This window comes from Nuphar pumila, chromosome 11 (genome assembly GCF_984573655.1).
Source record: "Nuphar pumila chromosome 11, dmNupPumi1.hap1.1, whole genome shotgun sequence".
NCBI lineage: Eukaryota > Viridiplantae > Streptophyta > Magnoliopsida > Nymphaeales > Nymphaeaceae > Nuphar > Nuphar pumila.
In genome coordinates, this window is record NC_143259.1 from 11,087,088 (window position 1) to 11,099,970 (window position 12,883).

At 38.8% G+C, this 12,883-nt stretch overlaps 1 protein-coding gene across 2 annotated transcripts in view; it reads right to left on the reverse strand.

The window, feature by feature from the left end:
* AT-HF (HIS HF) overlaps nucleotides 1–12,883 on the reverse strand; it is a 48,602-nt gene that overhangs the window by 1,583 nt on the left and 34,136 nt on the right. For both annotated transcript variants that reach the window (XM_089980957.1, XM_089980956.1), the window contains exon 18: nucleotides 6,244–6,410. In XM_089980957.1, coding sequence (XP_089837083.1) covers nucleotides 6,244–6,410 — 167 coding nt within the window. The remainder of the gene's footprint in view (nucleotides 1–6,243; nucleotides 6,411–12,883) is intronic.

Genomic DNA, 12,883 nt, shown 5'->3' on the forward strand with positions numbered 1-12,883 from the left:
TTCTGAAGTAACATATGGTAATAAGATAGTCCCTCTGAGGTATTCGTCTCGAACATAATGGCAATCCATTTCGATGTGCTTGGTCCGCTCATGAAAGGTGTGATTGCTGACAATGTATATCGCACTTTTGTTATCACAGAAGAGCTTGGTGGGAGTAGAAATGGGGACGCCCATGTCACTAAGGAGACTTTTGAGCCATACGATTTCCATAGTTGTCATTGCCATGGCCCGATATTCAGCTTCAATGGATGACAGTGAAACCTTCTGCTGCTTCTTGCATCTCCACGAAATGAGGGATTCGCCTAAAAAAACACAAAGACCCGTTATTGAGATACGATCATTGGGATTTCCTCCCCAGTCAGCATCAGTAAAAACAGTTAAGTCAAGAGACGAGGAAGAGGATAAGAAGAGTCCCTTGGATATAGTATTTTTGATATATCGCACAATTCTCATTACGGCTGCCATATGAACCGAAGTAGGTGCATGCTAAAACTGGCTTGTTGCATGAACCACATGAGCTATGTCTGGACGTGTGATGGATAGATAGGTGAGAGATCCGATTAATTGATGGTAGGTGGTTGGATCCTCAAGAAGGACACCATCTCCAAGTCTCAGTTTTGCATTAATAACTTCGGGAGTCTCCACTTTCTTTTTATCAAATTTTCCTGATTTGGTACAAATTTCTGCAACTAATTTCATTTGAGATAAAATATATCCTCGCGGGGAATAAGCCACTTCAATCCCTAAAAAATATCTCAAATAACCAAGGTCAGACATATCAAAAGTTTCTTTTAACATAGACTTTGCATCATTTACTCCCTTTTGTCATTCTCAGTGATGATCATATCAACATACAGTAGAAGCATAATTATGGAGTCACCTGTTCTTTTAACAAAAAAAGCAGTGTCAGTATAGCAAGAAAAAAATCCTAAATTGATTAATACATTACTAAACCTATCATACCAAGCTTTAGGAGCTTGCTTAAGTCCATATAAAGCCTTTTTTAATTTCAAAATTTTTCCATTTAAATTCATACCTGGAGGCGGTTCCATATAAACTTCTTCATTTAAATTACCATTCAAAAAGGCATTTTTGACATCAAGTTGAAAGATTGGCCATTTTTTAACTGAGGCAATAGCAATAAGAGCTCGAACACTAGTCATTCGAGCAACTGGGGCAAAAGTTTCATCATAATTTACCCCATACTCTTGGGCATATCCCTTGGCTACCAACCTAGCCTTATATCTTTCCAATGAACCATCACTCTTAGTTTTTACTTTAAAAACCCACCTACATCCAATGGGTTTCTTGCCATTGGGAGGATCAATGATTTCCCAAGTTTGTGCCTTTTTAAGAACATTAAGTTCTAGTTCCATAGCTTCATTCCAATGAGCATATTGCTTAGCATCATTATAATGAGATGGTTCATGAAAGGAATGAAGAGCAAGTAGGCATGCTCGAAAGTTAGGAGAAAAAGAATCATAAGAGACAAATCTATTTGGTATTTTGGGAATCCGATTTGATCTTCTTTGAGAGATCTCTTCGATTGACTCACTTTGGGAAAAATTTTCAAGGGCACAAGGAGGATTTCTTTCATTCCTTCTAGAGTAGACTTGTATTTGTCTTGAAATATTTTCTTCTAAGTTTTGATCATCACTTGGATGTTCAAAATGATCTTCGCTAAGGGATTCACTAGGATCAATATGATCATCTATGATGTTTTCTTGAGGCAACAAGTCAAATAGAAAGGAATAATCAATATTTTCATTTGGTTGGTGCGAAAAACCATTTTCCTCTTCAAGGAATATGACATCTTTTGAGATATAAAGTTTGTTCTTAAGTATGTCAAAACACCGATAACCTTTTTGTTTTTCGCCATATCCCAAAAAGATACATTCAATAGCCCTAGGAGAAAGTTTATCATTTTTGTGAGTTAGAACAAAACATTTACATCCAAAAATTCTTAATCTTTTATAATCGGGAGACATATTGTAAAGTTTTTCAAATGGAGAAAGATCTTTCAAAGAGGATGAAGGAGTTCTATTGATAAGATATGTTGAGGTTAGAACCGCTTCGGCCCAAAAGGATTTTGAAATATTTTTTGAAATTAATAACGTTCTTGTAGTTTCTATTATGTGTCTATGCTTTCTTTCCGCAAGACCATTTTGTTGCGGAGTGTTGGGACAAGAGCGTTGGTGACAAATTCCATTTTCTTTTAAATAGCTTTGAAAATCATTGGACATATATTCGCCTCCCGAATCGGAACTAAGAATAGATAGATTTCCCAAAAATTGATTTTTAACCATTGCATGAAATTCTTTAAAGAAGGAGAAAACTTCGGATTTGCGACTTAGGAAGTAAATCCACGTAAATCGAGTGAAGTCATCAATAAAGACCACATAATACAAAAATCCTCCTTTAAACAAAATAGGGGAAGGTCCCCACACATCGGAATGAACAAGTTGAAATGGCCGAGTGGTAAAGTAACTTCTTTGAGGAAATGGAGTAGCTTTAGATTTCCCAAAAATGCAATCTTTACAAGTCATGTGATTGCCTTTACAAGTATTGTTCAAAAACGGAAAAAGAGACATTTTTACAAAATTTGGATGGCCAAGTCTCTCATGCCAAATTCCAATACTTTTGTCTTTTACAAGATTGCAAGATGACTTAGATGGAAGAGTCAAAAAGTCCATAAAGTAGAGGTCACCCCTTCTATGGCCTTGCCCAATCAGCTTCCCTGACTGGAGATCCTGCACGGTGCAATCTTTAGGTGAGAAAGAGACTTGGCATCCATGATCGGTGATTTGAGAAACGGAAAAAAGGTTTAAATTAATTTTAGGAACGATTCTTACTTTAGGAACGAAAAAGTTTTTAAAATCAAGTGTTCCAATACTTTCAATTTTTAATGATGTTCCATCGGCCATTGAAACACAAGAGGATATGGGTTCGGAAAAAACATTTGAAAGAGAGTTTTTATGAGATGTCATATAAAAAGAAGCACCAGAGTCTAGTATCCACATACCTGGAGGTGATGAAGAATAGGCGATGGAGGCTCCGGAAGTTGAAGAAGAAGTCTTGAGAAGATGTTGGAGAACTTCGGAGATATGATTAAGAGTTTCTTTGATATCTCCCTCTTTGGCACTTTCTTCTTCCTTCTTTGGAGATTTTTCTCCAACCGCGGCTACTTTTCCCTTAAGTTTGGAACAAACCGGTCTAATGTGCCCCGGTTCATTACAATAATGGCATATTATTCCCTTTCTAGGCCCATTGCTATTTTTGTTAAAGTGAGGGGATCTATATGCTTTCATATTTGATCCGGGCCTAGTAACGGCCAAAACTTCATCACTCTTAACACTTAAGCCAAGTCGAGTTTCCTCTTGGCATATTTCGGCAAGGGCATCTTCAATAGGTAGAGCTTTGCTTCTATGGAGAAGAGATGCCCTAACTTGTTCAAATTCCGGGCGAAGACCATGAAGAAATTGAAAAAAATGCTCCTTTTCAATTTGTTCCCTTCTTAATTCAATATCTTCCGGAGCCACCCACTTAGGCTCAAGAAGAGCAAGTTCATACCAAAGAGGGGTTAGAGAGCTAAAATAGTCCCGGACACTCATATCCATTTGTTTGGTGGAACGGATTTTTTCTTGACAAAAAAATTGTCGAGCAAGATCCTTTTGGGTATACATACCCTTAAGGAAAAACCAAGTCTCATTGGCCCTTCTAAATTTGGCAATATTAGCACAATTTTTAAGGTCAACATTGTTCATAAACCATGCCAAAATTTTGGCATGGTTACTTTCCCAATCCTCAATTTTGGATTGATGGTCATTAATAGCTTTGATGCGCTCATCGCCATCTAAAGTTTTTTCAACCTCATTTTCGATTTTGGTGAGAACAAGAGAGGGTTCGGGAGTAGTTCCCATAACAAAACCCCAAAGTTTCTTATCTCTTAGATGATTTTCCATGGCAGAGGCCCACATGAGATAGTTGGACCCATTTAGCTTAAAAGAAAGCTCTACTTTAGCGTCACGTTCCATCAACACGAAAAATCCTTCATTTCTTCAAAAATTTGAAAGGCACACGTTCCAAAGAAAAGCCCAATCACCAACCGTGCTCTGATACCATGTAATGAAAAGAGGCGGAAGCACCAATAGAGCAAAAGGCACTCTTTAAGAGTGACCACTAGAGCCAAAAACACAAACACCAAATACACACAAAACTCTCAAAGATAGAAAATGACTTAAAGTCATAAGTTGGATATTATTGAAGAAAGGAAGAGAAGGGTTAAAAACCCATGCTTACAAGAGGAGAAAACCTCCTCTATTTATAGAGGAGGGAGGCACTAAGAAGGGACCACAAGGGGGCTCCCTTGTAGACGTTGGGAGCCCCAACTGTCAGAAATCTGACCGTTGGGGCCCCAACGACTACAAGTGTGGGGCCCCTTATGGTCTTACAAAAAGACAAAAATAAAAAGAGGAAAAAGTAAAAAGGAAAAAGAAAAAAGAAAAAAGAAAAAAAGTAAAAAACAAAAAGTACATTGGCAGTTTTACAAGAATACCCCTATCGGGTATTTCACTAAAAGAGAAAACAGTATATATATACATATATGTATATATATACATATATGTATATATATACATATATGTATATATATACTTATATATATAGGGATGTATATATATATATGCCCATGTCTCTGTGACATAGTCCAAGAGTGCAATCACTAAGGCCAGATGATTTCCAAATTTAGTCTATGTGAACCATTTGAGCCATCTAATGGAATTTGTAGCTCTTCTATCCCATCAACTTGGGCAAATTGCAACTAATCACCAAGCATAACCAGCACTTTCTTGTGGAGGCAATAGAACCTAGAAATAATCATCTAAAAGCCGCTGTTAATTGGGAGAGAGAGAGAGAGAGAGAGAGAGAGAGAGAGAGAGAGAGAGTTGATTTTATTGGAATAAATGAACCCAACAATAAATAGCAAAAGTAACAGAAAAGGTTTCAGTTTAAGTTGGACACATTTGACTATTTGAGAATGTGAAAGATAGATATGATATTTCACAACAATCCCATGACAGAGAGGACCACATTTTCAAAATAGTGTTACAGAATGCATTGAATACCATTTAATAATAATATCAGAACTATATTGCAACATTGCAGAATACAGAAGATATTTGTGACTATGCTACAAGCGCATGAATAATAGAACTTGGTCACCTTATTCATGTTGCGTAAACAAATTTTTTAGTGACTATGAAGAAGTTTTGCTGACACTTGCAACCCTAGAGGGAAGGGATCAGGAATGAAAGGGCGGCATTTCAAGACATACAGCACATGTGAATCCTAGCTCACAGAGTCATTCCCAGATCATCCAGCAAAGAAATACAACTACTACCCTAAGCTGTAATTAAGGGAGGAAATCGGGCCCAGCAGCCCACAGGTCGGGTTAAAACAGTCCGCCCAGCATCTTTGTCCTTTAAAAACAGTCAAGCTGTAGGTGGCCCGTGGCCCGTAGCCCAGCCTGTCTTCACCAGGCCTAGGCCATGGTTTGGGCACTTGGCCCATCATGAACCAGGATTAGGCCCAGCCTGGCTTTTTCATGGTACAGGCCCAGCCATCAATGGGCCAGTCAGCTCATCCAAGGAACTGGGCCACGCTGCCTCAATGAGGCCTGTTGTCCAGGCCTAGCTGTAATACAAAAATAAAGCAGTAAAAGGGTAAAAAACTCTAAATTCAGCTAAATGATAAAACAATCAAAATACACTGCATTACAATATCCATGACCTCTAGATGAATAAAAATGTTCTTTGGTTTAGACAACAGGCCCAACATGCACCTTAGGTTTCTAGTCTCATTTACTGGAAAAGCTTTAGAAACAGGACAATAATCAAGATAAAATTGGATGGAACTGAGCTTGTAATCATGCCATACTTGAGAATACCATACACCATCAAGTTAAATGCCCGTTGGCGATCAATTCAAAAGTCAGTCTTCTGTTGTTAAGGAACCTACCCATTTAAAGCATATGGACTAATGATCACAGATGAGATATGGAGCTAACTAGAGGTTTGGCATACAACAGAAATAGAGGAAAATATCATGGGTGTTGAAGCAATTTCTGGTAAAAAATCCAGGCAGCTGCCGTTTTGTCAGCACAGTTGCTTAATGTTATGCCAGAAATGAAGTTCATTCTGTAGTCCATGATTAATAAACTCATAAATAAAACTTCTTATCAGTTACCTCCTTTCTATGGAAAATGCCAGCTGCAAGGGCAGCTGAAGCATTTGTTTTCTCAAAAACTTCAGAGAAGTGTTGAACTGCACCCGCTCCGCTACTTGCAATGACTGGAATACTCACAGCATCAGAAACCAGCTCGACTAAATCTATGTCAAACCCTTGTCCCTGACCTGCAAAAATGTCAAAACATCAAAATCCAGTTGTATACAGCATTAAGAAAATGAAATGAACATTACAACCAAACAATAAAATCAAGACAAAATTAATTGGAAGAAGCCAATCATACAACAATCATGAGCCCTCTAATTCTTACAGTTAAATATGAGAGCTTGTTTTGAAGAATGCTGAAGGTACCAAATAGATTTCTTGTTAATTCATAAGTCTAACTGATGGATGCAAAAAACTGATAACTAAAGTGTCACAACGATGTTTCCTGTTGATAATACATCATAAGAACTAAGAATGGTTAACAACAGACAGGAGGCTAAAAAATATTGACAAAAAGAGGAAGAAGGGACAAAGGCTTCGCATGCTTATCAAAACCATACTTTAGCATCCAGTATTCACTGATATATATATATAGTATATTACCTAATAGGTAATGCTCTCTAGGGGCATTTGGTCTTGTTATATTCATGTAAAAAGTGATTGTCCACTAGGGACAGTATTGTATTTTTGTTCTTTATTTTAATTTTGTCTTTATTGTATAGTGTAGGGGGTCTATATGACCGTTGGAACAGTCCAACAGCTATTTGGACTGTTCCAATAGTTATATTTATGACTGTTTATAAATATGATTGTTGGACTGTTGGGACTGTTCCAACAATCATAAATATGATGCTTCGCTTATATAGTGCCTTTATCCTCTTCGTAAGATAATGCTTGTTGAACTGTTGCCCATCTTGGCTATATATATATAGTGTCTTTCTCCTCTTTGTAAAATAATGCTTCTCTTAAGCATTCATGCTCAATAAGATGAATATTTTTATATTTTTGTGTTACTTTGTTTAGTTCTTTGATGTTAGTGCTTGTGTAGTGCCTTTGAGCTCTTGTATTGTCTCTTAGTTGGACTTGTGTACGTGGATACGCACTTTGTGTTTATGATCTTATAAGTTCTTAGAAGCCCATGTTTTGTATTTTCGCATATTTCATTACAATTTTTATGAAAAGTCCAGATTTATTGATAGGTAATTTTGTAAATTGGTCCAAGAAAACACTAAATTCTACCAAATGTTGCAGTACAACAGAAGTACTGCAGGAATGGAAAGAATTGAAACTTTATTACATCACTCAAGCACTAAGAAGGATAACTAGAAACAGGAAAAAGAAAAACCTTGGTCAAACAAGATATACTATTGAGATTTCCAAAATAAAATACTGAATTTCTATAAAATAAAAAATGCATTTTTTGGGAGGATAGTTCAAGGAAAAGAGAAAAGAAAAAATTGTAATGAAATATGCGAAAGCACGAAACACTAGCCACTAAGGGCTTACAAGATCACAATCATACAAGTGCATATGCACAAGTCCACTGTGGGACAATACAGAATGTAAAAAATATCAGCCCTTATTGATCAAATGCTTATCACAAGCATTGAAAGAACAAGTGGGGTTTAATTCATATTCATACACAATAGCACACAAAAAGGGGAGGCCATTGGGAGCTCCAAAGAGTCCTTGGAGCTCCCAAGGGTCATAAATATGACCGTTGGACAGCTCCAATGAATCTTTGGTCCAATGACCAAAGAGCCCCTAGTCTTTGGTTAAAAGACAAAAAGAAAAAAGTAAAAAAATAAAAAAGGGCTGTCCCTAGTGGACAAAGTTTATTACAAGAAGAAAAGACCAAAATACCAATGACTCAAAAAGAGAAATTACAGACATATATATATATATATATATATATATATATATATATATATATATATATATAATTTTAACATCCCCCCAACACCGAAAGTTTGTTGAATAAAAATAAAAGACGTGGAGCAGTAAGAGTTTTAGTAAAGAAGTCTGCAAGCTGAAATTTTGAAGTGACAAAGGGCAACTCAATAGTTTCTCTAAAAAAATCATCACGAACATAATGACAGTCCATCTCGATGTGCTTGGTGCGCTCATGGAAGGTGTAGTTGCTGAAAATATAAACTGCATTTTTATTATCACAACATATCTTCGAAGGTTTGGAAATGTTGACACCCATATCTCTGAGAAGATTTTTTAACCATACAAGTTTCATAGTTGTCGTTGTTATAACTCATTATTCAACTTTAGTAAAGGACAGTGAGACTTTCTATTACTTCTTGCATCTCTAGGCAATCAGTGAATCTCCTAAAAAAATACAAAAACCAATAGTTGAGATTCTATCATTGAGATTTTCTCCCCAATCAACATCAGTATAAGCAAGTAAATCTAAATATGAGAATGAGGATAGAAAGAGCTTTTTAGTTATGGTGTTATTGATATATTTGACGATCATTAGTACAACATTCATGTGCACAGTTGTTGATGCATATTGAAATTGACTGGCAGAATAAACTGCATGTGCTATATCTGGTCTGATGATAGACAGATAAGTGAGAGACCCAATTAGTTGTCTGTAAGGTGTATGATCTTCAAGAAGAGTCTCATCTTTAAGTCTTAATTTAACATTCACCACTTCAGGAATTTTCACTTTCTTATTTGAAATTTTAGATTTAGCACAGATATGTGCAGTAAGTTTTATTTGAGAAATGATGTACCCTCTGCAGAAATATGCAATTTAAATTTCTAAAAAATATCTTAAGAATCCTAAGTCAGACATCAATTTTTCTTTTAAAAATATTTTTAACATGACTAACTCCTTGTATGTCATTTCCTGTTATTATCATATCATCAACGTAAAGTAGAAGGATAACAATGTTGGTACCTGTACTTTTGACAAAAAGAACAGCATCAGTATAGCAGGAATGAAAACCCAAATTAATCATAACATTGCTGAATCTATCACACCAAGCCTTATGAGCATGTTTAAGACCATACAAAGCCTTTAAAACTTCAAGATATTTTTCTTTTTCAGTATCAAATTCTGATGGAGGATCCAATATAGACTTTTTTATTTAGTTCTCCATTAAAAAAATATTTTTAACATCTAATTAATATATAAGTCATTTCTTAGTTGAATCAACAACAATTAGAGTTATAATACTAGTCATTCTAGCCACGGGTGCAAAAGCTTCCTCATAGTCAATTTCATACTCTTGGGAGTATCCTTTAGCTACTAACCTACCTTTATATCTTTCTAGAGTTCCATCACTTTTAGTTTTGACCTTAAAAACCCATCAACATCCAATAGTTTTTGTAATACTCGTGCATTTAAAAAAAAAATGAATCCAGGTTGGATCCCGCTGGATCCGAGTCACCCCCACCCCACCCCACCTCTCGACTCTTCCATGAGCACCCAAAGCGCGACCCGATCCCCCCCCCCCCCCCCCCCCGACACCGTTGCCCATACCGACGCCTCACCTCCGCCAAACTCTCTCTCTCTCTCTCTCTCTGATGCCTCATCCTCGCCAGAGCCCTCCGAACTCTCGCCTAAGTCACGCCGGAGCATGAAGCTGATGCCCCTTCCTGCACCTCGCTGAAGGCTCGCCGGAGCCCTCTTGCCTCTCTGTTTCCCTCTTTCACCCTCGACTCCTTCCTCTCGTCGGTGCACCCGACCTGACACCATCTCTCTCTCAGGTACGATCCCCCCCCCCCACTTTTCTATTCCCTATTTCTCTCAGTGTTATCGCCCTGTCGGAAGCAGCGGCACCACTCGGGTGCCGTTGTTTTTTTTTCAAAGGTGGCAGCACCATTCGGGTGCCGCCTCTTTTTTTTCTTTTTTCCTCTCCTTCCCTATTTGTCGCTGGTAGGTTGGAGCTCGACTGGACAGGAGGGATGGTGCCGAGCACCCTCTCCTCCCATTTTTTTTCCTGTCTGTCATCGACAGATAGGGGCTTGCCAGGAGAGAGGGGTGTCGAGCACCCCTCTTCGCTTTTCTTCTCCTGCCGATGTATTTTTGGCCTTCTTGAACCTGAGTCAAGCTCGGGTTTCGCCGCGCCACCAGTGGCGGGCAGGGGCCTTCAGTCCTCGGCAGTCGCGACAGCCACTGCCTTCGGTTGTCCGACCTTCCTACCAGTTGCAGTTGTCCTGTGGGTCAGCCTACCGAGCTGAGCTCCACTTGAACCGATCCTAGCTCGGTTCTTTAAGCAGAAGGACCGAGACTAGGCTCGGTCTTGTCTTGTTTGGGGCCAGACCCAGCTTGGCTATCATCGAGCACAGCCCGAGTCGAACTCGTAACCCAAGCTGACTCGTGTGCGCCAAGTGTTGACTCGATTTCTCCAAGTCCGGCTCAATACGATCTGTTCAAATGGGGTTCAAGTTCGACCGTTGTGACGTAATCATCGTCGCTTTCATCAAAACCTAAGAACTTAACATAGTGAAGTCAATTGCAACATACCAAGTCAGCACAACGGACGAGACACGTTTACCAAGGCATGAGCCCTTAAGAACCTACACTCAGAATCATCAATGAGTCAGACCATCTCTGAGGTAGGAAAAAGTTGCATACGAGAACAAATAATGAAATACTTCTAACTTTATATTTATATATATACCTCTAACCTATGTCACAGGGATTCGGCCAACCAGGTGTTGCACCTGCGTCCACACAACGCGGTTGCGCGTGCGCGTGCGGGTGCGATACCCAGTGCAGTCAACGCACTCAGGGTCATTTTGGTCTAGCTTTTTAATTTAAAAAAATTATGCCCGATAAAATGGGCTGCGGAGGGGATTAGGGCAATTTTTGCCCTAATCCTCCCTTTGTCTCCTCTCTGACTCCCTCTGCTCTCCGCCGACCCCGACGCTGCCGACCGCTCCAGGTATGCCCCCCTCTGCTCTCCTCCTCTCCGACTCCTCTGCTCTCCTCCTCTCCTCTCCACCTTCCCTCTCTCCCTCTTAGAACGTCGGGGTCTCCGTGCGCACAACTTGTGCTTTTTTGGATCTCTGTGTTTGCTTTCCCTTTGCCGCAGCGGAATCGTGTCCCTACTCGGTGCTAACGGCTCAACCGCAAGGTTCCTTATGCATCTTGCCAGAGGGCTTGGACATGCGGTTTGGCATGCCACACTGCAACATTCAGTCGTTGTTGGTTCCCTTGCCGCTATGTGGGCTTTCAGATGTTCGGTATGTGTTGGCTCAGGTGGGGAGTCGAAACAACTATCCTTCCTGCCCTGATATTTTCAATGTCGGAATCCTGCCAGTAGTCATATGCTTGTCTCAAAGATTAAGCCATGCATGTGTAAGTATGAACTAATTCAGACTGTGAAACTGCGAATGGCTCATTAAAACATATTTTTTTAACTAATAACGGATAAAACTTAAAAATTATATAATATATATATATATTGCCGCACCCCCGCACCCAAGGTTTTTGAAAGTGCCGCACCCCCGCAACCGCACCCATGTGACATAGCCTCTAACTCAAGGATGTAGTTTTGTGTATTCTTGCTCATTTAAATTATGTCAATTACTTTGTCGTCGCGTTGTAATGTACATAGGCTACTACTTACGCAATTTATTTAGCCGATGTACGGTTTCGTACATCGTACATCGCTAAAGCAATTTACTTAGTTGATGTACGGTTTCATATATTGTGCATCACTTACGCAATTTATTTAGCCGATGTATGTTTTCATACATCGTGCATCGCTTACGCAGTTTATTTAGCCGATGTATGATTTTATATATCGCACATCGCTTACGCAGTTTATTTAGTCGATGTACGGTTTCGTATATTGCGCATCGCTTACACAATTTGTTTAGCTCGATGTGTGGTTTCACATATCGGGTCTTGCTTTATATCATTTACTTTGCCGCCACGTTGTAATGTGCACAAGCTTATGCTTTAATATATATGTATCATATATACATATATAACTTTACAAAGTATACAGTTTTGCATACTTATGCCTATTTTATATTACGCCTGCATGTTTTTAAGGACGCAGATTTGTGCATCCTCGCCAAGTCTTTATTTTTAAAAGATTTCAAATGCGAGATTTCAAGCTCGCATTATTTACTGTCTCAAAAAGCAAAACAAGCATTTGGCGTTTGCGTATTCGCAATCGAGTTTTTCTCCTCAAACTAGCATAACGAAAAGGCATCGACTACGTAGCCCTAGGTGATACGTACGCCCAGTCCTTTTTCGTATTTGAAATGACTGGAATATTCTCCAGTTTAAAGCACGAAACTTTGAAAATTCTAAATAAATATTGGGGTTTCTTTCTGAGAAACCAATATCCCTCTCATCGTAGGGGTACTATCAGACATGCATGACATGTTAGTACTACGATGATCTGACGGGAGGTTTATGATAACCTTGTAGCGTGAAAATACACGATGATTAAAAGAAAATCACATAAATGGTGATGATCGCATTCACAGACAAGATATTTGATTTGGTTTAAATGACCAAAGCATGAAGAATGGGTCATCAGTTAAAATAGAACCTGACATACACATTCGTCTTTCTGGTTTTGTTAAAAGAGAGGATGGGATGATACAAAAACTTCGATGAACAAGTTGTTAACAATTACGCTCCTCGAGTAGCAATGACTCGGTGTCCCCGATC